This window comes from Bos indicus x Bos taurus, unplaced genomic scaffold (genome assembly GCF_003369695.1).
Source record: "Bos indicus x Bos taurus breed Angus x Brahman F1 hybrid unplaced genomic scaffold, Bos_hybrid_MaternalHap_v2.0 tig00011622_arrow_arrow_obj, whole genome shotgun sequence".
NCBI lineage: Eukaryota > Metazoa > Chordata > Mammalia > Artiodactyla > Bovidae > Bos > Bos indicus x Bos taurus.
The window spans coordinates 95,791-120,770 of record NW_020867858.1 but is presented as its reverse complement, the minus strand read 5'-3'; the positions used below and the strand labels follow the sequence as shown (position 1 = coordinate 120,770).

Genomic DNA, 24,980 nt, shown 5'->3' with positions numbered 1-24,980 from the left:
CTTCCCTGACAGCATGGTCCTTGGAAGAAAAGCTATGACCATCCTAGACAGCGCATTAAGAAGTGGAGACTTTGCTGGACAAATTCCGTCTGGTAAAGCTATGGAGTTTCCAGTACTCATGTCTGGATATGAGAGATGAACCATACAGAAAGCTGAGCGCTGAAGTACTGATGCTTTTGACCTGCTGTGTTGGAGAACACTGTTGAGAGTCCCTTGACTGCAAGAGGATCAAACCAGTCTATCCTAAAGGAAATCAGTCCTGAATATTCACTGGAAGGACTGATGCTGAAGCTGAAGCTCCAATACTTTGGCCACCTGATTTGAAGAACAGACTCATTGGAAAAGACCCTGATGCTGGGAAAGATTGAAGACAGGAGGAAAAGGGGATGCCAGAGGATGCGATGGTTGGATGGCATCATCGACTGGATGGACATAAGCTTGAGCAAGTTCTGGGAGTTGGAGATGGACAGGGAAGTCTGGCATGCTGCAGTCCACGGGGTTGGGAAGAGTCAGCCATTACTGAGTGACTGAACTCACAGCTCAATGGTAAAGAATCATCCTGCAATATAGGATTCGCTTCCTGGGACTGGAAGATCTGCTGGAGAAGGGATAGGCTACCCACTCCAGTATACTTGGGCTTCCCTTGTGGCTCAGCTGGTGAAGAACCTGCCTGCAGTTTGGGAGATCTGGGTTTGATCCCTGAGTTGGGAAGATGCCCTGGAGAAGGGAAATGCTACTCACTCCGGTATTCTTCCTTGGAGAATTCCATGGACTGTGTAGTCCGTGGGGTCGCAGAGTTGGATACAACTGAGCAACTTTCATTTCTCATGATTTACTCTGTTCACTTTGTGTGATTTCTGCTGAAGGAGACTCACATAATGATCGCAAGATGGCGCTAGTGATAAGGAATCCGCCTACCAATAAGCAGATGTAAGAGACACAGGATCCATCCCTGGTCAGGAAGATGCCCTGGAGGAGGGCATGGCAACCCGCTCCAGTATTCTTGCCTGGAAAATTTCATGGACAGGGGAGCCTAATGGGCTACAGTCCCTAGTGTGGTAAAGAGGCTGACATGACTGGAGTGACTAGCATGCATGCATTAGAACAAAGTGATTTAAAATCACTAAGTTTCATGAACTAAAGGTAGTGTTTGTTCCATGAGACAGTCAGGAGGGATGGCTAAACACGAAGACGGTGTTCACAATGGCTTCTTTATTCATCAGGGAATATTCTGTATATTCCTTAGATGTATGGTGCTCTCTCGTTGAAAGACTTGTCCTCGTATAAACTTCTGGTGGCTCATAGCTTGACAAGAAAGCTGAGGATATGAAGTAGGAATTGTTTTTAAAGTAAAAGCTTCTCTTTAGTTCGTGTCCTCTATCTGCCGTAAAACCACCCAAAGGACAGAAGCTACTGCACCTACTAGAGCCTGTCAATTAGTGAAGGGAGGAACGCCCCTCGGTGGTGCTCAAAGAGCTGAAACCACACTCAGACCATTATTCATAGTTCTCTCCATGGAAATTCATTGGGACCCCACCCCAGGTTGATGTAGAAGGTAAGTCTGAGGACATCAGAGACATAGATGCAGGAACACAGACAACACAAACTTTTCATCTTCCTGCATCTGTGTGTGGTGTCAGCAGACTCAGCTTCTATCTCAGGCTGGCGTGGAGGTCCCGCTGAGTCTCCATGGCGAGAACTATGGCTGATGCTGTGAGTGAGGTGTCAGTTCCGTTAGCACCACCAAGGGGGGTTCTTCCCTGGCCCTGGGTTTATACACCTCTGTTGTCTGAGTCCAGCTGCACTTACACTGCTGACCGCTGGCTAGCTCGTTCACTGGCCCTGCTGTGCTGAGCCCCACTGCTGAGTCACACAGAGCCTCTCCTGTGGACTTAGCGAGCTTACACCAAATGTCCAGAGAACGGGCCTAAGAGACAAGAGGAAGCAACCCTAAGAGACCGTGGCTTTCTTGCAGTGAGGATACGGTCCCCTATCCCAACCACCATTCTGCCTCAGAGGCTGAGGAGGTACCTAAGAGTCATGAATGCAGAGAAGTTCCCCAGAAAAACTGCTACAAGGAGAGGAAGCCTCCTGACAGGAGACCAGCTGTCAATCACCATCTGCACCTGCTCCTGAAACACACAACTGTGTGTCCCCAGCACCCGCTGGAGGTCATGGAGCCCCCGGAGGGTGGCTGGTTCTGGGCTCACACTGCCTTCCCCTCACTGTGTCTCTTGCACAGCAGCATACTGCCGTGTCCTTGGTCGTCACAGAGCTTAGCTGCAGGGAGTACTGGTTACCAGTAACCACTCGTGATGGAGCAACCAGAGATGGCACAGGTGAGAGCTTCCGCAGTTCTGGACCCTGCTCCTGCAGCTGCACTGGGACAGACCAGCTAGGGACAAGGAGAATCAGTCCCTGTCAGTCACCTGCAGTCACAATCATCCCCACAGACCCGTGTCTGCACCTGAGACCCTCATCTTGGGGAGCTGTCACCAGGCAGAGGAGAAGACCCAAAGCCCCATTTTCTACCCAACAGCTCTGCATTCACTGAGACCTCCATCCTGTGTGAGCAGAGAGAGGTGAGCTCTCACAGCCCAGGGTGGATTTTACCCTGGAGCTTGAAGAGGAATTTACATTGAGGAGCTCTATTCCTGTGAATACAGAGAGGCTGTGGTCACACTCACCCTGGTCATCCCAGGATCCCCACGGGTGCCTTCTGATTTACATGGTTGGTGAGGAAGTGTGGGAAAGCAGTGTGTCTATCATATGGCTTGGAACCAGATCCCAGGGCAAGTCCCCCTTTCTGAGCCCAGAGTCTCCATCTTGACGGCCCCTACCTCCTGCCCCTTGCCCATCTCAGCTCAGTCCCTCGTCCTCTCAGTCCTTGGGTCTTTCCTCAGGGCTGAGCCAGCACAGATCCTGCTTCCTTTCCCTATGCCAGTGACGGTCACTGTGATGGGAGAGAGGACAGACGGTGGTGTGCTCCATGTTGACCCCACGGACAAATCCACCTGAGGACCTCTGTATTTCCCCTTATGAATGATCCATACCTAAGCTCAGAATGGGGTGTGGACTTCAGAGACGTTGAGGCGAGATGGTATCACCCTGATTGCCCTCACCTGGAATGTGTGTGTGTTGAGTGACTCAGTGAACTGGCCAAATTCTCAGTGTCTATATAAGGACACAACGTAACAGTGTTTATGTTAAGATGCTAATAAAAGCTAGCATGTAGGTGAATTTGCAGTACAGAACCTGTGAATGATGAGAATCATTGCATATGCAGCACTGGGGACCCCTGACACTGGAGCCTTAGACACTGCTTGCTCCAGATTCTACTGTGCAGTTTGACAGATAGAAGGAGGTTGAGTCTCTTCCTTCTTCATGGACAAAAACAAAACAAAGATTAAAAATGTTTAAATATCTTAGGTTTCCTTTCAGGATAGTTAATAGTTGAAAATAACATGAGAGGCAAATGTTTTTACTGAGTTCCTTTGAAAGAAGAGAAATGAAGGTGAAAAATTTTAGCTGTTTAATATTATATGTGTGTGTGTGTGTGTGTGTGTGTGTGTGTTTGCATAAAGCTATCCTTGCTTCAAGGAAAAATTAAAATATATATAAACACAGTTTTCTGAGAGCGACATAAAGCACAAGGAATTACCAGGACACAGAAGAGGGTTTGAGGTGCAGCTCCTGGGCAGGAGGAGGAAAGAGAACCTCTGAGGAGAATCCCCCCAGGCCCCCCACCGCCCAACGCCTCTTCTGCACCTGCTCCAGGGCTCAGCTCTGAGTGAGTACTGCGCGCCCCCTGGTGGTCACGGGCCCCCATGTAGGGAGGTTTTTGTCTGGGCTCACACTGATTTCCCCTCACTGTGTCCTTCGCACAGTAGTATGTGGCCGTGTCCTCAGGTGTCACGCTGCTCACTGACAGAGAGACTTGGCTCTTGGAGTTGTCCTTGGTGATGCTGAGCCGGGATTTCAGGGCTGGGTTATAGTATGTGCTTCCACCACTACTTATACCACCAACCCACTCCAGTGCCTTCCCCGGAGCCTGGCGGACCCAGACTACACCATTGCTGCTCAATGAGAATCCAGAGACCGTGCAGGTGAGGGAGAGGGTCTGTGAGGGCTTCACCAGGCTGGGGCCCGACTCCCGCAGCTGCACCTGGGACAGGACCCCTGTGGAGAGAGAGAAGCACGGTGACCCGTGGGCTCAGAGGCAGCTTCCCCACGTGCCCATGTCTGACCCAGAGACACTCACCTCTGGGGGCTGACAGCACAAAGAGGAGGGTCCACAGTGGGTTCATCTTGGAGCAGATGAGAGTCACCACTCCTGCAAGTCTCTTCAAGCCTCAGGAGGAGCCTGAATTTAAGGGAGCTGGTGCTGTGTTTCTACCCTGTGACCTGAGTGAGTATTTGCATACTGGAAGAACCTCTGTATAAAAAGCAGAAAGCAGTGAATAGAGGTCCTGTATATGGGGCTCCCCCTGTGAGGGGGTGCTGACTGTGCCCTCAGAGAACTCAGCCCCTCCTGGGGTCCCCCTCCCCAGACCAGGAAGACTGTTGAGGAATGAAATGATGAAGGAGGGCTGGTCAGGAAAAAAATGTTTTCAGGGAACAATGGCAGATTTGGGGAAGAGACTTTAATCCCACAAACGTGTTTACCTTTACTCAACAAATGCACACCACACATTCAGGTACCAGCCATTTGTTAGACACAAACTCTTATTTTTTATTTTCTTCTCTAATTAGCTGATGTTTACTTACTCCACATGCAAACATCAGAGAAAAATATACATGTAATAATCACACTGAATTCAAATGGAGTTGAGAACAATTTAATGTCTATCGGAATGACTAAAGCATTTATATTTCCCTTGGCTTTCTTGACTGTTTTTTCATCTGAACAGCTTAAATAGTCTCAAGAATCACTCTAGAGGTGGTTTGTTCAGAGTAATTAAACGCAGTATTAATTCTGTGGACAAAGTAGACATTTGTGTTGAGATGCTCGTCTTCCAAGCACAGCTGACTTGCCCAGTGGGCTGCATTTTCCTGTGCACAACTGAGTGTCTGCAGGAACTCGTGAAGCTCAGCATCTCCTCCCTGAGGGTGGACCCTGAGGACCCCAAGTCTACTGAGGACTGAGGACACACAGCTCCTGGGAGCTCCTTAGGGCTCCGCTCCCCCTTCTCCCTGTGGCCCTGAGGCTGTGGCCTCACACCTGCATTTCTGTGTGTGAGGATGTAGACTGGGGCTGACGACAGTCACAGCATGTGTGGACTTTACAGCGGGTTTGCCCGGGGTGGGGAGAGCTGTCATCCGTGTCATCAGTGGTGTTATCCCTCCTGGAGCAAAAAAGACCAGTGTGTGTCCCCACTCTGATGGATGCCCTGTCCATGTGACCCTGGTCTTCCTGCCCTTAGATGTCACCCCTTCGGGTCTGGTGCAGGTCAGCTCTTCCTCGGCCCAAGAATCTCACTTGTGCACTGACTGAGTTAGAACCTACTGTCTATGAAAAGCCCTTCCCTGTCTGGCTTTGGCCACAGCAGTTCTGCACAAGCGTGTCTTCTGTGCCAGATCCACTTTCCCAAGCCCTGAATGTGCTCTGGGGAGAGGCCCCACCTCACTCTGCCTCACAGCTTGTGGGGTCACTTGTGCCCGATGCCATGCAGCATGGTCAAGACTCCTGAGCATGACCCTGGAACTGTGGCCTCTGGCATCCAGGTCACTGAGCTTCTAGGTGTGTCCTCATCCCTTGGCTTAACAGCTTTGTCCATCATCAAAGCCAGTGGAGTCTTGTGGTGCATCGCCTAACTGGCTTTCCTCTCTCTTGCACTTTCTCTGATTTTGTGATCCCACTGGACCACCTGTAAAACCCAAATATGCTTCTCATCTCACAGGAATGGAAGGCTGCAGACACATCCCCAAATCTACTGCCAGTTGGTTTCTATGGGTTTAGTTTATGACATCAGAAGTGGGATCCAGAGAATCCCCAACAACTCCTAAGCCATGAGCAATCACATGCTGGTACCCACTCTGACGTGTTGAGTTCAGGGCTCTCTGGATGAGTGTGGTCTCGTAGCTTTGTGTGGAGTCTTTAGGGTTTTCTATCTACAGTGTTCTGTAGATAATGAGAATTTTGCCTCTTGTGGTAAACAATCCACTTGCATTGTTGGGACCTGAGTTGACTCCCTGGGTGTGAGATTCTGTGGAGTAGGAAATGGCAACCCACTCAGGGATTCTTGCCTGGAAAAGACAAAGAAGACTGGTGCGCTACAGTCCAAGGGGCAACAAAGTGCCAGACACGACTGAGGGACTAACACACACTTATCTTTAAACTCTATGCCGGCCCAGCAGTTCTGAAACGAAAGCTGACAGTGATGCAGGCCTTCTTCAAGAAATGGAAGGAAACAATCCAACTTATTACCTACAGAAATTAGAACACAGACACTACAAAGGCCCAGAGGCAGTTGGAGGAAGGAAATGACAAAACAGTGCAGAAATTAACAATGTTGAGATGAACACACACACACACACAACAGCAAAAAAGATCAGTGAAATCAACAGCTGGCTGTGTCATTGTCATTGTTGTCATTTTGCAAAGACAAACAAAACCATAAATCTGTAGCCAGTCTCCAAAGGAGGAAAAAGAATTTACTGGAATAAAATAAAAAATAGAAAAGACATAAAGCTAATACTACAGAGATACAGAAAATCATACGACATTATTACAAAGACTTGTATGCCAACAAATTGGACAATCTAGAAGAAATGGACAAATTCCTAAACTCTAAAACCTGCAGGACTGAATCAAGATCGAGGAGACAACATCAAGACACTGATCGTTTGTGTGAAAATTGAATTTCGTCAGAGTAATTTTAAAATCTTCCAAGGAGCAACAGTCTCGGAACAGAAAGTTTCTCTAGGGACTTCTATAAAACATATCTTTGATGAATTTAATGCAAAACTTCTCAAAGCCTATTAGCAAATCAAATTCAACAATGAAGAGAAAGGATCATGCACCATCCTCAATTGTCTTTTACATGAGGGTCATGGCAATGGTTCAAGATCCCAGAAGTGGGAAATAGGCTGGTGAAAGTGCTCAGCTTCAAATATGCACCACCTCCCACAAAAAGGAATGGAAAATAAGGGGGCAGATCAACAGGCCCAGACGGTGGAAGAGGAGCCAAAGAAGATTATTCCCAGACCTTGGACTTAGCAGGGTTTGCATGCATGGATTTAAACACTGTCGGGGCCAGTGGGGCCTCCCTGGTGGCTCAGCAGTGAAGAATCTGCTTGCACTGAAAGAAATGCAGGAAAAAAAAAAAAAAAGAAATGCAGGAGACTTGGGTTCAGTCCCTGGGTCGGGAAGATCCCCTGGAGGAGGAAATACCAACCACTCCAGTATTCTCGGCCTGGAGAACCCCATGGACAGAGGCGCTTGGCATGCTATAATCCACAGGGTGGCAAAGAGTCAGACACAACTGTAGCACTGAGCACTCGTGCACACTGGGACCAGGGGTCCTTTCTGACTTACATTTATCCTTTTTACGGAATGAAACTTCTTGTAGCTGAGATATGCCTGTCTTCGTGTTGTATTTTAGAACACAGATCCTCATGCATAGCTGAGTTAGAGGACTAGATTTGGGACTTGGGGTTGATGGTATTTAGACCAACTTTGCTCTACAATCTTTATTATAAATCACATTATAGTTTAGTGTCAATTCTTAGGTGGACATTTTGGAGGTTTTCTGGGATTTGCTAAGTGTAATGGGCCTGTGGGAAGGAATATTTGCTGGGCTGAAGGTGGACTGTGTTTGTCTGAATCATTCATTGAGTCTCTGAATGTCATCTCACATGGCATTAGGGACTTTGGAAAATGTGACTGATTGAGAGGTCTGCTTTTCCTGGATTATCGTGTGGCTCCAGTTGAAACCACAAATGTGTTCATCAGAGGGAGGCCAAGGGCATCTGACCCTGGGAGAAGTGACCACTGTTGGAAAGTGCTTTGCTGGGCTGTGCAGATGAAGGAAGTGGCTGAGAGCCAGGGATACGGGCAGTGAAGCTCTAGAGTGGACACGGCAAAGAAGCAGTTTGTCCCTGACTTTATCCTTTCAGAGTGCACAACAGGAGCTCAGGTGGGCTGGTCTGTAAGCAAGACTTTATTTCCAAGAGCTCCTAGAGGCTGTAAGCCCCAGGTCAGGACACCAGTGAGGCTGCCTTCTGGTGAGGCCCCCTTCCTGGTTCACATCTGGCACCTTCCTGCTGGGTCCTTACCTGGTGGACAGGGACTAGTATGTTCTCTGGGGATTCTTAGAAAGACTCCAACCCAAATCATGAGGACTCTCCTCTCATGAACAAAGCATCTGCCAAAGACCGTGATTCTAGCAGCATTCTCTGGGTGCACCGGACTTCCAAACCTGAATTCTGGGGGCACAGATGCATTCAGACCCTGAGAGCCTTGGGACTGTGTTCCTGTTGCATCTGGATTCCAATCCAGTGAAACTGATATCAGACTCTGAACTGTGGACTGAAAGGGAATGTGTGTGTGTTGGTTTGAATCCCACACGTGTGGGAACTTGGCACAATGAGCAGCAGAGTGATACAGGCTAGGACGTGGGTCTCACATCCACCAGTGTCTCCCACTTGGCTCCCACTTACTCGGTGACCACAAGCACTGCCCCGGGGACAATGCACTGCAGGCCGTGGTCCCTGGGAAGAACGATGTGCTGCCACAGACTGAGGGCACACACACACCTGTCACACACATACCTGTTACAACACACATACACCTGTTACACACAAAGAGACCTGTCACACACCAGGACCTGTCACACACCAGAACCTGTCACACACATACAGACACACCTGTCACACACACACACAACTGTCTCACATACACACACCACCTGTAACACACACAACTGTTACAAACACACCCTCCCGTAACACACACATCTACAACACAGAAACACACACCTGTCACACACGCACACACACCTATAGCACACACACCTGTTACATACACACACCTTTGTTACACAGACATACAGGCACACATACACATGTCAAAGACACCTATCACACACACACACCAGTCACATACACACCTGTTATACAAACACACACCTGTCACACAGACATACAGAGATATATACTCACAAACACTTTCATGCTCACACATACAGACACAAACCCAATCACAAACATTCACACACTCAGATGCACACATACACACCATCACATTTACATACACACACTCACATGCACACACATATGCACCCGCACACTCACATGCACACTTACACACACTCACACACACACTCACAGACATATAGACGTGTACTTCTCATGGCCTCACCGAGCTGTGTATCCCAACAGGCCCCAATATTAAACGTCACCAGTCCTTGTCCTGCTAGTTATTGTTTTCAGTGAAAAGAGAAGACTCCGTCTCTGAGACTCCTGGCCCCTCTCCACATGCTCCTCGGCAGCAGCCCTGCACTGGGGTCCTGGGCACCCCCTGCCTGGGCTCACAGGGCAGTCCTAGCAGTGCTTCTGTTCTGGTATTAAGTGGCTCTGTTCCAGCTTCAGAGTATTCTTCTAGAGACAGCATGTTCTTTAATCATCTCTAGAAATAGCCTCAATAAGGCACACACTCTGTAGAGAGACCCCAAGGAAGGACTTTGTGAGAACACTTGGACGTCACCTCCCTGGGGCTGCAGGTGTACTGATGCAGTTGACACTCACAGTGAGTCCAGAGGCTCTCGAGGACGTGGGGTTCCTTGGCCTTCTGGAGCCCCCAGTGGGCTAACATCATGTCAAAGGATAGCTGCACGCAGAAGCACGGGGCTCGATGCCCACTCCACCTACCATTCACTCCTGGGCTCACCTGTTCTTGCAGCACCTGGACCCTGCAGGGGCCCCATAAGAAGGTCCAGATGAGCCCCCTTGTCGGAAACCAGTGCAATCGCCCCTGAAAACTCACAGGACAAACATCTGAGGGGCTCCTAGTGCCCACACCTGTGAGAGGAGACATCTGAGACATCAGAGGAAGAGGAGGCAGAGCCCTTGTCAGCTGACTCAGGAGAGGCTGCCCTGAGGGAGTGCTCACCCAGGGAATGGGGAGGTGAGCATGCTCAGTCACCTCAGTCGTGTCTGACTCTTTGAGACCCCACGGACTGTAGCCCACCAGACTCCTCTGTCCATAAGATTCTCTGGGCAGGAACACTGGAGAGGGTTGCCACAACAGCACCCTGCAGAGAAGCTAGGTCAGCCGTGTGCGTGTCCCCTGGCAAGACATCTCTTCAGCAGGACGGCCTCGGGTTGCATCCATCCTCAGACTCCATCCTGCTTCTCACCATATACTCCTGACCACCTGCCCGAGGACTTCAGGACCTGAGGTCACTGGGGAGACAGATCCACTGCTGTGTCAACCACGTGTCCTCCAGCAGGATCCTGTGACAAACCGGCTTCCCCCTGTTCTGAGTCTCTGATGGAACCTTCATAAATATTCCTGAGATCTTCAGATACCCAAGAGAAGGAGAGGGATACTGGCCATGTCGATCAGGCAGGAGAGAGCGGGTCTGAGGTCAGTAGTGAGGGCTCCAAGCCTGGTCTCCAGCCGTGGGTACCAGAGCCTCAGCGCCCTGCCTCCTAGATGGTGTCTAGCTGTGGTGTCTGCACACTAGCTCCCCTTCTCAAAGAGCCTGCATATCATAGCTCTGCCAGGTCCCTGGAGGTCACATGTGGGTAGGGGCTACATGCATTGTTGAGGTTGAATACCTATGATTCAGGGGATCTGGTCTGGGCTCTGAGCGTCACCGGGGTTTTCAGTATTGGCCTGTCCACGTAATACTCCCTCCTGGGCTACAGTGCCCTGATCCAGTCCCCTCATTTAGCCATGAGTTATGACCCCTCCGTAGGTCTGCAGTAGACAAGAATTTCTGTACACCTCTTAGGAGAAGCTGGGGGAAGAGCTCTTCCATGGAGGGTCTGCCTGATTAACCTTCTGGTTAGGTGTTAACATTTCTCAGGGTTTGCCTTTCCCTCGTTCGTCAGGTGTCCTGAAGGGATAAATATGAACACTCACCTTGAAGACCTGGATGTTTGTGGAATTATATCCCACAAACCATGGACTGTGACCCCCAGGATCTCTTACCCTCACGTGGTTATTGCTGGTCCTGCAGGAATTGGTGGTAATTACCCTGAAGGTGCTCCTCCTGAAGCTTCACTTCCATGGGCAGATCTCACCCGGACTGTGGATTGCCCACCTCTCTGGTTTTGTGCTGGGGGACTCCCCTGCAATGTTAGGACTCTGTTAGGTCCAGGGAAAGTTTTGGTATTGAGAATTTCCTTGTTTAATGATGGAGATGACAGTTTCCACACACACTACCTCTTGTTGCAGGAACCAGGAGGTTCCAGGTGAGGTTGTCCTTGACCTGGGAGGTGAAGGAGAAATCGAATGTCACTAAGAGTCAGAGGAGCCTGGACAGACTTGACCAACATAGAGAGACAGGGATGAAGGACTCAGCAGAGCACTTATTTTAGGCTCAGATTCCAAAGCTCTTCCAAGAGGCTGGAATTCAGAAAGCACCACGGTGACTAGATTGTTATGTCGCTGGTGACCCAGTTCTAGTCAGAAGGAAGGAAAAGTGCCTCTCTGTGATTCCGGGTTCCTGAGGTAATTTGAGAGGAGCTGTGCCCCTTCTCCCAGCCCCTTTCCATGTCCCCGTGTGACCAGGGAATGCAGTCATCACATCCGTACATGAGGGGGTTCCCTGGGTGAGGGGCTGACATGTGGGTGTGCCATGTGGAAGGTTGTTCATTTTCTCCAGGTACAGGAACTGATTTCACCAAATCTGGGGCCACCCGCATCTGGGCTTCCTTGTTTCATTGGCTTTTGATTTTTCTCATTGTTTGGGATTCTGCGATTATCAGTTCAAGCTTTCCTGACAGCACGGGCCTTGGAAGAAAAGCTTTGACCAACCTAGACAGCTCATTAAAACGGGAAGACTTTATTTGCTGGCCAACTTCCGTCTTGTAAAGCTATGGATTTTCCAGTAGTCATGTATGGATACGAGAGTTGGAGCATAAAGAAAGCTGAGTGCTGAAGTATTGATGCTTTTGAACTGTGGTGTTGGAGAAGACTGTTGAGTCTTTGGCCTGCAAGGAGATCAAACCAGTCTATCCTAAAGGAGATCAGTCCTGAATATTCACTGGAAGGACTGATGCTGAAGCTGAAGCTCCAATACTTTGGCCACCTGATTTGAAGAACAGACTCATTGGAAAAGACCCTGATGCTGGGAAAGATTGAAGACTGGAGGAAAAGGCGATGCTAAAGGATGAGATGGTTGGATGGCATCATCGACTGGATGGACATAAGCTTGAGCAAGTTCTGGGAGTTGGAGATGGACAGGGAAGTTTGGCATGCTGCAGTCCATGCTGTTGGGAAGTGTCAGCCATTACTGAGCGACTGAACTCACAGCTCAATGGTAAAGAATCATCCTGCAATATAGGATTCGCTTCCTGGGACTGGAAGATCTGCTGGAGAAAGGAATAGGCTACCCACTCCAGTGTACTTGTGCTTCCCTTGTGGCTCAGCTGGTGAAGAATCTGCCTGCAGTTTGGGAGACCTGGGTTTGATCCCTGGGTTGGGAAGACCCCTGGAGAAGGGAAATGCTACTCACTCTGGTATTCTTCCTTCGAGAATTCCATGGACTCTATAGTCCGTGGGGTCGCAAAGATTTGGATACAACTGAGCAACTTTCACTTTCTCCTTGTTTACTCTGTTCACTTTGTGTGATTTCTGCTGAACGAGACTCACATAATGATCGCAAGATGGCGCTAGTGATAAGGAACCCGCCTACCAATAAGCAGATGTAAGAGACACAGGATCGATCCCCGGGTCAGGAATATGCCCTGGAGGAGGGCATGGCAATTTGCTCCAATATTCTTATTTGGAAAATTTCATGGACAGAGGAACCTAATGGGCTACAGTCCATTGGATGGTAAAGAGTCTGACATGAGTGGTGCGACCAGCATGCATATATTAGGACAAAAGTGTTTAAAATCACCATGTTCCATGAGCTAAAGGTAGTGTTTGTTCCATGAGATAGTCTGAAGGGATGGCTGAACACCAGGATGGTGCTCACAATGGCTTCTTTATTCATCAGGGAATATTCTGTATATTCCTTAGATGTATTGTACTCTCTCATTGAAAGACTTGTCCTCATATAAACTTCTGGTGGCTCATAGCTTGACAAGAAAGCTGAGGATATCAAGTAAGAATTGCTTTTCAAGTACAAGCTTCCCTTTAGTATGTGTCCTCTATGTGCCATAAAACCACCCAAATGACAGAAGCTACTGCACCTACTAGAGCCTGTCAATTAGTGAAGGGAGGAATGCCCCTCGGTGGTGCTCAAAGAGCTGACACCACACTCAGAGCATTATGCATAGTTCTTTCCATGGAAATTCAGTGGGACTCCCACCGCAGGTTGATGTAGAAGGTGAGTCTGAGGACACCACAGACGTAGATGCACGAACACAGACAACACAAACTTTTCATCTTCCTGCATCTGTGGTTGGTGTCAGCAGACTCAGCTTCTATCTCAGGCTGGCGTGGAGGTCCCGCTGGGTCTCCATGGAGAGAACTATGGCTGATGCAGTGAGTGAGGTGTCAGTTCAGTTAGCACCACCAAGGGGGGTTCTTCCCTGGTGCTGGGTTTATACACCTCTGTTGTCTGAGTCCAGCTGCACTTACACTGCTGACCGCTGGCTAGCTCGTTCACTGGCCCTGCTGTGCTGAGCCGCACTGCTGAGTCACACAGAGCCTCTCCTGTGGACTTAGCGAGCTTACACCAAATGTCCAGAGAACCAGCCTAAGAGACAAGAGGAAGCAACCCTAAGAGACTGTGCCTTTCGTGCAGTGAGGATACGGTCCCCTATCCCAACCACCATTCTGCCTCAGAGGCTGAGGAGGTACCTAAGAGTCATGAATGCAGAGAAGTTCCCCAGAAAAACTGCTACAAGGAGAGGAAGCCCCCTGAGAGGAGACCAGCTGTCAATCACCATCTGCACCTGCTCCTGCAACACACAACTGTGTGTCCCCAGCACCTGCTGGTGGTTATGGAGCACCCGGAGCGTGTGTGGTGTCTGGGCTCACACTGCCTTCCCCTCACTGTGTCTCTTGCACAGCAACACAGAGCTGTGTCCTCAGTGGTCACAGAGCTCAGCTGCAGGGAGAACTGATTGTTGGATGTCTCTGCAGATGGAGGTGTGGCTCTTGATGGAGGGGCTGTGGTAAGTGTCACCATTATAATATATGCTTCCCATCCACTCTAACCCCTTCCCTGGGGCCTGGTGGATCCAGCTCCCACCATAACCACGTGATGGAGTAACCAGAGACAGCACATGTGAGGGAGACGATCTGCGAGGGCTTCACCAGTTCTGGGCCCAACTCCTGCACCTTCACCTGGGACAGGACCCCCGGGGACAAGAAGATTCAAGCCCAGTCAGTCACCTGCTGTCACAATCACCCCCACAGATGCGTGCCTGACGCCTGACCTTCCCCTTGGGGAACTGCCACCAGGCAGAGGAGAAGACTGCAGAGTCTCATCTTCTACACAACAGCTTGGCCTTTACTGAGACCTTCATGCTCTGTGAGTAGAGAGTGGTGAGCTCCAACAGCCCAGGGGTGGATTTTACCCTGGAGCTTGAGGAGGAATTTGCATTGCGGAGCCCTTTTCCTGTGAATCCAGAGAGGCTGTGGTCACACTCACCCTAGTCATCCCAGGATCCCCGTGGGCGCCTTCTGAATTTACATGGTTGGCGAGCAAGGGTGGGAAAGCAGTGTGTCTATCAGATAGGTTGGAACCGGATCCCAGGGCAGGTCCCCCTTTCTGAGGCCAGAATCTCTACCCTGACGGCCCCCAACTCCCACTCCTTGCCCATCTCAGCTCAGCCCTTCATCGTCTCAGTCCTTGGGTCTTTCCTCAGGGCTGAGTCCAGCACAAATCCTGCTTCCTTGCCCTGTGCCAGTGACGGTCACTGTGATGATGGGTGATGGGAGCGAGGACTGATAGTGGTGGGCTCCATGTTGACCCCACGGATAAATCTTCATGAGGATCTCTGTATTTCCCCTTATGAATGATCCAGACATAAGCTCAGAATGGGGTGTGGACTTGAGAGACGTTGAGGCGAGATGGTATCACCCTGACTGCCCTCACCTGGAATCTGTGTGTGTTGAGTGATTCAGTGAACTGGCCAAATTCTCAATGTCTATATAAGGACACAAGGTAACAGTGTTTATGTTAAGACGCTAATAAAAGCTAGCATGTAGGTGAATTTGCAGTACAGAACCTGTGAATGATGAGAATCATTGCATATGCAGCACTGGGGACCCCTGACACTGGAGCCTTAGACACTGCTTGCTCCAGATTCTACTGTGCAGTTTGACAGATAGAAGGAGGTTGAGTCTTTTCCTTCTTCGTGGACAAAAAACAAAACAAAGATTAAAATGTTTAAATATCTCAAGTTTCCTTTCAGGATAGTTAATAGTTTGAAAATAACATGAGAGTCAAGTGTTTTACTGAGTTCCTTTGAAAGAAGAGAAATGAAGGTGAAAAATTTTAGCTGTTTAGTATTATATGTGTGTGTGTGTGTGTTTGCATAAAGCTATCCTGCTTCAAGGAAAAATTAAAATATATATAAACACACAGTTTTCTGAGAGCGACATAAACCACAGAAATGAAATACCAGGACACAGAAGAGGGTCTGAGGTGCAGCTCCTAGGCAGGAGGAGGAAAGAGAAGCTCTGAGGAGAATACCCCCCAGGCCCCCCACCGCCCAACGCCTCTTCTGCACCTGCTCCAGGGCTCAGCTCTGTACTGAGTCCTGAGCGCCCCCTGGTGGTCACGGGCCCCTATGCAGGGAGGTTTTTGTCTGGGCTCACACTGACTTCCCCTCACTGTGTCCTTCGCACAGTAGTACACGGCCGAGTCCTCAGTTGTCACGCTGCTCACTGACACAGAGACTTGGCTCTTGGAGTTGTCCTTGGTGATGCTGAGCCGGGATTTCAGGGCTGGGTTATACCTTGTGTATCCATCATTATCTATACCACCAAGCTACTCCAGCGCCTTTCCTGGAGCCTGGCGGACCCAGCCTACAGCATTGTCGCTTAATGAGAATCCAGAGACCGTGCAGGTGAGGGACAGGGTCTGTGAGGGCTTCACCAGGCTGGGGCCCGACTCCTGCAGCTGCACCTGGGACAGGACCCCTGTGGAGAGAGAGAAGCACGGTGACCCGTGGGCTCAGAGGCAGCTTCCCCACGTGCCCATGTCTGACCCAGAGACACTCACCTCTGGGGGCTGACAGCACAAAGAGGAGGGTCCACAGTGGGTTCATCTTGGAGCAGATGAGAGTCACCACTCCCGCAAGTCTCTTCAAGCCTCAGGAGGAGGCTGAATTTAAGTGAGCTGGTGCTGTGTTTCTACCCTGTGACTTGAGTGGATATTTGCATACCGGGGGGACCTCCGTATAAAAAGCAGAAAGCAGTGAATAGAGGTCCTGTCTATGGGGCTCCCCCTGTGAGGGGGTGCTGACTGTGCCCTCAAAGAACTCAGCCCCTGCTGGGGTCCCCCTCCCCACGACAAGGAGTCTCTTGAGGAATAAAATGTTGAAGGAGGGCTGGTCAGGGAAAAAGGTGCTTTCAGGGAACAATGGCAGATTTGGGGAAGATACTTCAATCCTAAGACTGTGTTTACCTTTACTCAACAAATACACACCACGCATTAGGTACCAGCCATTTCTTAGACACCTACTCTTAATTTTTTTTCTTTTCTAATTAGCTGATGTTTACTTATTCCATATGCAAACATCAGAGAAAAATATACATGTAATAATCACATCGAATTCAAATGGAGTTGAGTACAATTTAATGTCTATCAGAATTCCTAAAGCATTTATATTTTCCTTTGCTTTCTTCACTATTTTTTCATCTTGCACAGCTTAAATAACCTCAAGAATCACTCTAGAGGTGGTTTGTGCATAGAAATTAAACACAGTATTAATTTTGTGGACAAAGTAGACATTTCTGCTGAGATGCTCGTCTTCCCAGCACGGCTGACTTGCCCAGTGGGCTGCATTTTCCTGTGCATAACCGAGTGTCTGCAGGAACTCGTGAACCTCAGCATCTCTTCCCTGAGGGTGGACACTGAGGACCCCAAGTCTGCTGAGGACTGAGGACACACAGCTCCTGGGAGCTCCTTAGGGCTCACTCCCCCGCCTCCCTATGGCTCTGAGGCTGTGTCCTCACACCTGCATTTCTGTGTGTGAGGATGTAGACTGGGGCTGACGACAGTCACAGCATGTGTGGACTTTACAGCGGGTTGGCCCGGGGTGGGGAGAGCTGTCATCAGTGTCATCAGTGGTGTTATCCCTCCTGGAGCAAAAAAGACCAGTGTGTGTCCCCACTCTGATGGATGCCCTGTCCATGTGACCCTGGTTTCCTGCCCTGAGACATCACCCCTTCAGGTCTGGTGTAGGTCAGCTCTTCCTCGGCCCAAGGATCTCAACTGTACATTGACTGAGTTAGAACCTACTGCCTATGCAAAGCCCTTCCCGGTCTGGCTTTGGCCACAGCAGTTCTGCACGAGTGTGTCTTCTGTGCCAAATCCCGTTTCCCAACACCTGAATGTGCTCTGGGGAGAGGCCCCACCTCACTCTGCCTCATAGCTTGTGGGGTCACTTGTGCCTGATGCTATGCAACATGGTCAAGACTCCTGAGGGTGACCCTGGAACTGTGGCCTCTGGCATCCAGGTCACTGAGCTAGGTGTGTCCTCATCCCTTTGCTCAACACTTTTGTCCATCATCAAAGCCAGTGGAGTCTTGTGGTGCATTGCCTAACAGGCTTTCCTCTCTCCTGCACTTTCTCTGATCTTGTGATCCCACTGGACCACCTGTAAAACCCAAATATGCGTTTCATCCCACGAGACTGGAAGGCTGCAGACCACATCCCCCAATCCACTGCCAGTGGATTTCTATGGCGTTTAGTTTATGGCATCAGAAGTGGGATCCAGAGAATCCCCAACAACTCCTAAGCCATGAGCAATCACATGCTGGTACCCACTCTGACCTGTTGAGTTCAGGGCTCTCTGGATGAGTGTGGTCTCGTAGCTTTGTGTGGAGTCTTTAGGGTTTTCTATCTACAGTGTTCTGTAGATAATGAGAATTTTGCCTCTTGTGGTAAAGAATCCACTTGCAATGTAGGAGACCTGGGTTGATTCCCCGGGTGTGAGATTCCCTGGAATAGGAAAGGCAACCCACTCCAGGATTCTTGTCTAGAAAAGGACAAAGAAGACTGGCACGCCACAGTTCATGGGGTACACACCCACACTTTTACACACACACTCCTGTCACACACACACACCTGTCACACAGACACCCAGACACACACAGTCACATACACAACACACCTGTCACACACATACATACATACACCTGTTACACACACATACTTGTTATACACAACTGTCACACACACACCCCTTTATACACACACCTTTTAGACACACACACTAACCTGTCACAGACACCTCTCTCACACACACACGTGTTACACACACACACCTGTCATACACACACCTGTCATACAAAGACACACAGCTGTTACACACACACACTCCTGTCACATAAAAACATACCTGTCACACAGACATACAGACACACACATTCACACATACAACACAGCTGCCACACACACACAGACCTCACACACACACACACCTGTCGCACACCCACATACTTGTTACACACACACCTGTCACACACACACCCCTTAACACACACAGAACACCTGTCAAACACACACCTGTCACAGACATTCACCCCTTCACACAAACATTTGTCACATACACACCTGTTTTACACATACACGCCTGTCACACACACACACCTGATTCTCACACGCAGACCCCTTCACACACACAACACACCTGTCACACACACATACACACCTGTCACACTCACAACACACCTGTCACACACACACCTGTTACTCACGTGAAGACCACTTCATGCACTCAACACACCTGTCACACACTCACACTGGTCATGCACACACACACCTGTCACACACGCATAAACACCTGTCACACTCACACCGGTGATGCACACACACACCACCTGTCACACACACATACACACCTGGTGTACACACACACCTGCTACCCACACACACTCTCCTGTCACACACACACACAGGTGTCACACAGACATACACACACACACATACACACTTGTCACAATCACACACACCTGTTACAAACACACATACTTGTTACACACATCTGTCACACACACACCTGTAACTCACACACACCCCTTCAGACACTCACACCTGTCACACACAAAAACACAGGTTTTACACACACACACTTGTCACACACATACACTTGTCACACACACTCATACCTGTCTCTCATGCACACACACCAGTCACACATTAACACACACACCTGTCGCACAGATATACAGACTCACAGTGACATACACCTGTCACACACGTCAAACACACACACACACACACACTTGTCACACACACACACATACCTGTCACAAGACATACAGACACAGAGTAACACAAACAGCTGTCATGCACACACACACCCCTTCACACACACAGACCTGTCATAAACACAGACACACCTGTTACACACACACACACATCTGTCAAACAAACACACAGACACACACAAACAAACATCTGTCACACACACACACCTGTTACAGACCCACACACTCTTGTCACACATGCACCTGTCACACACAGACACATACTTGTTCCATATACACCTGTCACACACACACCCCTTCACACACACACACACACCCCTTCACACAGAGACACGTGTCACACTCACACACCTGTCACAGACACACACACCTGTCACACAGACATACAAACACAGTCACATGCACAACTGTCACACACACACCGGTTACACACACCTGTCAGACACAACAGTTACACACTCACACTCGTGTCACACAAATTTAGAGACACAACTCACACACAACAACCTGTCACACACACATCTGTTACACATACACTTGTCTCACACACACACCTGTCACACACAACCCCTTGACACATACACCTTGACACACACACACCTGTCACATGCACATGTGTTACACACGTCACACACACCTGTCACACACACACCTGTCACACACACACCTGTCACGCACACACCTGTCACACACAGACACACACACACCTATCTCACATTCACACACCTCTCACACACACACACACACCTGTCACACAGAGACCTTCCCACTCACACACAAATGCATACATACACACGAACACAAGCACACACATGCACACATTCACACTAACCAAGATACACACGTACATATACTCATACATATACACACTCATGCACACACTCACACACACAAACATGCACATATATCCACACTCACACATACTCAAACATATTCACACACTCATATAAACACTCACACACACACAAAGATGCACACACATCCACACTCGCATGCTCATATACACACACAGATTTACACACTCATACATGCACTCACACATGATCACACATCTCCTCACATACTGCTCATGGCCTCACGAAGCTCTGTATTCCCAAAGGCAAGAATATTAAACGCCACCTGTCCTTGACCTGCTAGATATTGTTTTCAGTGAAAAGAGAAGACTCCGTCTCTGAGACTCACAGCCCCTCCCCACATGCTCCTGGGCAGCAGCCCTGCACTGGGGTCCTGGGCACCCCCTGCCTGGGCTCACAGGGCAGTCCTAGCAGTGTTTCTGGTCTGGTATTAAGGGGCTGTGTTCCATCTTCAGAGTATTCTTCTAGAGACAGCATGTTCTTTTAATCTTCTCTAGAAATAGCCTTTGGAGAAGGAAATGGCGACCCACTCCAGTGTTCTTGCCTGGAGAATCCCAGGGATGGGGTAGCCTGGTGGGCTGCCATCTCTGGGGTCTCACAGAGTCGACACGACTGAAGTGACTTAGCAGCAGCAGCAGCAGCAGCAGCAGCAGCAGCAGCAGCAGCAGAAACAGCCTCAATAAACACATGCACCTTGTAGAGAGACCCCAAGGAAGGAGTTTGTGAGAACACCTGGACGTCGCCTCCCTGGGGCTGCAGGTGCACTGATTTCATCTGGACTTCCCTGGTGTCTCACTGGTAAAGAAGTCTCCTGCCAATGCAGGAGATGCTGGTTTGATCCTGAGTCAGGAAGCTCCCCTTGGGAAGGAAATGGCAACAGACTCCATTATTCTTGCCTGGGAAATCCCATGGCCAGTGGAACCTGGCAGGTGATACAGTCATGGGGTTGTGAAGAGTTGGACACAACTTAGTGTCTAAACCACAACAAACAAGAATAAGAGTTTCATTGATGATGTCTGGCTGTTTGCTGACACGTCATCCAGTCCGAGCTTCTCCTTTTGAAGGCATCAGGGCAGGATCCCCACACACAGCCATGGGGCATTGGGGCAGGATTCCTACACGCGGGCATGACCAGTTTTGCAGATGTCCGAAAGCTTGCCCCAAATCCACCAGGGCCCGGATTAGCCTGTGCAGATGATTACAACTCGGTAACCTCAACGCTTTCTTGAGGATTCACATTCTAATTAGATTCCTACTTCTGTCTCACTCAGTTTTGTGGCTAGAAAAGGAATGTTCTGGGTGCCGGCAGTGACTTTGTTGGCACGCTCTGCTAACCCTTGTGCTCTGGACCTGCTCGGTCCTCCCAGCCTGCAGTGTGTCCAGGGCAGAGGAGCAGAGCCTGCAGGGGGAGCAGGTGGTGCAGGGCAGGGAGAGCCCCTGAGGTGGGGCAGAGACAGGGAACACTGCTGCAAACACGGCTGGGTGGCTGGGCTGTCCATGAGCACTGCCCACTGGGGCAGTGGCCTCCAGCTTGAGGGTGTGTCGTGCCCTGCCCGAGGGGCAGGGCCGCTGGAGTGAATCCCATGGCTAGGCTTTGGCTCCACGGGCATGGCCATGCTGGGGGTGGGCGCACAGTCTCGGAGCTGCAGGTGGGGCAGGTGTGTCTGCTGCTGCAGGTGGAGGGAGGGGCTCAGGCTGCAGCAACAGAGTGGCAGGAGCTGGTGAAGACCCTGGCAGACTGAATGCTTGGTGTGGCCTGGGCAGCACGCCTGGTGCCCACATGTCACTCGCTGGGTCCTCACCAGGAATTCCCAGGGAACCCGTGGGAACTGTGACGATTAATTACTCCACAGGCTTGGCACGGGCTGCAAAGGACCCAGCACACCGTCTCCTGCCAGCTGCTGGTGGGGCCAGATCTCCATGCAAGAACGGAGGCTGTGATGAGAAGACGGTGCTGGGGGTGGGTGGGCAGGGTTGGTTCTGGGGTGGGGAAGGGCTCTGGCTTCTGGGGAGGATGGCGCAGAGGCACGGAGTCCAGGGCAGGTCTGCAGTGAGCTCAGGCTGAGTGGACGACGCGCACTGTGCTGGGTCTGGATGGAGGACTCGCCAGGCCCTGCATTCTGGGGCTGATATTGCGCCTTTGAGGACAACAGGAGCTCCTGGCCACTGCTCCAGGCTTCCCGTGGGCACCTGCACGGGGCTCCAGGCAGAGGGCACGTCTCCCCTCATCCTCTCCAGGTCACCTCTGGAGCCCCAGGTGGCCAGTAGGGTCCCTGGAGCCGAACGCCCCCGGCATGTGCCCTCGTGGGGCTGCAGCTGTGCTGGGCAGCTGTGGCTGCTTGCTGAGGCCCTCACCAGTGTCCAGGCCTACCAGCTAGGCCTGGGCTGGGTGTTGCGGCCTGTCCTGGGGGCTCCATGCAGGTGGGTTTTCCTTCTGAGGCTGCTAGCAGCACCCGGCCCACAGGGACTGCAGTGCTGTCCCCTGTAGGGGGGCCAGCTGGCGTCTATGAGCAAGGACAGCTGAGGGCAGGAGGCGGTGCTGAGGCAGGAAGGCGTGGCTCTGGGGAGTGGTGGGAGGCCTCAGTTCAGTCAGTTCACGTGCTCAGTCGTGTCCGACTCTGCCACCCCATGGACTGCAGCACGTCAGGCTTCCCTGTCCATCACCATCTCCCGGAGCTTGCTCAAACTCATGTCCATCGAGTCGGTGATGCCATCCAACCATCTCATCCTCTGTTGTCCTTGATCCTCCTGCCTTCGATCTTTCCCAGCATCAGGGTCTTTTCCAAGGAGTCAGTTCTTCACATCAGGTGGTCAAAGTATTGGAGCTTCAGCTTGGGCATCAGTCCTTCCAATGAATATTCAGGACTGATTTCTTTTAGGATGGACTGGTAAGATATCCTTGCTGTCCAAGAGACTCTCCAGAGTCTTCTCCAACAGGGAGGCACTGAGGCAGGGCCGGTCAGGAAGATGTGGCTCTGGGGGGTGGTGGGAGGCCTAGGGAGCATCTCCTTCTGGGTGGGCCCAACCTTCCGCCGACGAGCTCCTCCCAGCCCGTCCAGGGTTCCTGGGCTCACTCACCAGTCACCGCCATCAGCCCCACTCTTTGATACCTGCTGCTTGGTCCAGGTTTCCTTGGTTCTTCCCCGGAGACAGGGGAAGGTATCTTCTATTTTAGACTCTATTTCTGCTTTCAGTTTCTGAATTGACTAATACCAAATGTGTGTTTTTCCCCTGGGCTGCTTCAGGTCAAGAAACATGATGAGACTGCCTCTGTGTCCTCTCCCTCCTCCCAAAGCCCTGGATGGAACCGGAGCCACTAACTGTGCTCAGTGGGCCTTTGCAATGGCTAACCCACAGCAGCCCGCTTTCCCCAGCTTCTTCTCTGACATGAGGGAAGAACCGCTGGAAGGAGAAGAACCTTGTCTCTCAAGGGCTCTGGGGAAGAGAGGCCTTTCACCACGGGGTGCTGTCTCTGGTCCACTTGCTTCCTCAGGTACGGGAGGGAGCAGGTGGGCCAAAGGAGGCTTTGTCAAGGTCCTGACCAGGTGCCCCAGTGTTGAAAGCACCTAAACCCAGGCTCTCTGCCAGCCCTGACCAGGAGAAGGGGGAACACTCCTGTCCCTGGACAGGGTGTGGGGCACCTCTTCCACCTGCACTGGGCTCTGCAGGCAGGGGTCGGTGGGAGGGAGGAGGACCCTGGGCGGTTGGGAGGGTCTTCACACAAGAGTGCTGGCAGTGCGTCTCCCAAGCAGACCCAGTGGTCCCTGGGCTCCCACAAACTGGAGCCATTGTGGGGCCAGGAGAGTGTTTCCAGAACCTTCCATCTCTGAGTTTTAGAACCCCGTTTGAGTTTGAGGACTTTAAAGCCTTTACCCAAGAATTGTGGAAAAAAGAGGAGAGCCCACCTAGATTCTAGCGCTGGGTCTGCAGAGCCTGGAGGCCATGGGCACCAGGCTGGCCTCCCAGGGGGTGTCCTCATGGGGGCCAGACACACCCAGCACTTGAGCACACTCACTCTTGCACACACGCGCATGATGTTCACCTCAAAAAAAGCCAGAGGTCACCCAAGGGTGAGAAATGGCTGTCTGGGCCTCTGCTCTGTCCTGAGGCTGGACGTGGAAGGCTCCCACCCTGCCCAGCTGCCAGAGGACAGTGGGGCTGCCACGTGTGGCAGATCATTCCATTAGCCCCCGACCCTGCGCGAGTAGTCCTCGACTGGGAGTAGCCCTTGAATACCCTGAATCCAGTTTGGGTTTGGCAAAAGAGAAGCTACCTAGGAGATGAGGAAAACCTCAGTGTTCAAGATCACTGATTTGGAGAAACCCCCAATAAAGTTTCCCCTAAAGGGGTTGTTAACACCGGGACCAGCAACTTTGGGTCAAGACCCAGTTGCTGACTCAGGTCTCTCCTGACCAGTCTCAGGCTCAGTTTGGGCTCTTAGGAATACAAAATATTAGAGGACACCTATGTATGCTTTTCAAGATTTATTTCAGAGTTCTGATCAGCAGCCTATCGAAGAGACCTGGTGTGAGAATGCTGACCCTCCTGATACCTGG

At 50.7% G+C, this 24,980-nt stretch overlaps 1 protein-coding gene and 1 pseudogene across 1 annotated transcript; both read right to left on the bottom strand.

Annotated features, from left to right (window-relative positions):
* Positions 1 to 1,652: 1,652 nt before the first annotated feature.
* LOC113889215 lies at positions 1,653 to 4,373 on the bottom strand. Its single transcript, XM_027535993.1, has 5 exons — positions 4,262 to 4,373; positions 3,748 to 4,179; positions 2,251 to 2,381; positions 1,810 to 1,927; positions 1,653 to 1,711 (listed from the first exon to the last, which is right to left on the bottom strand). Exons 1-5 carry the CDS (start codon positions 4,305 to 4,307, stop codon positions 1,653 to 1,655), a joined length of 786 nt encoding a protein of 261 aa, XP_027391794.1. The 5' UTR covers positions 4,308 to 4,373.
* A 9,784-nt stretch (positions 4,374 to 14,157) lies between these two features.
* Positions 14,158 to 16,439, bottom strand: LOC113889214 (annotated as a pseudogene).
* Positions 16,440 to 24,980: the final 8,541 nt, after the last annotated feature.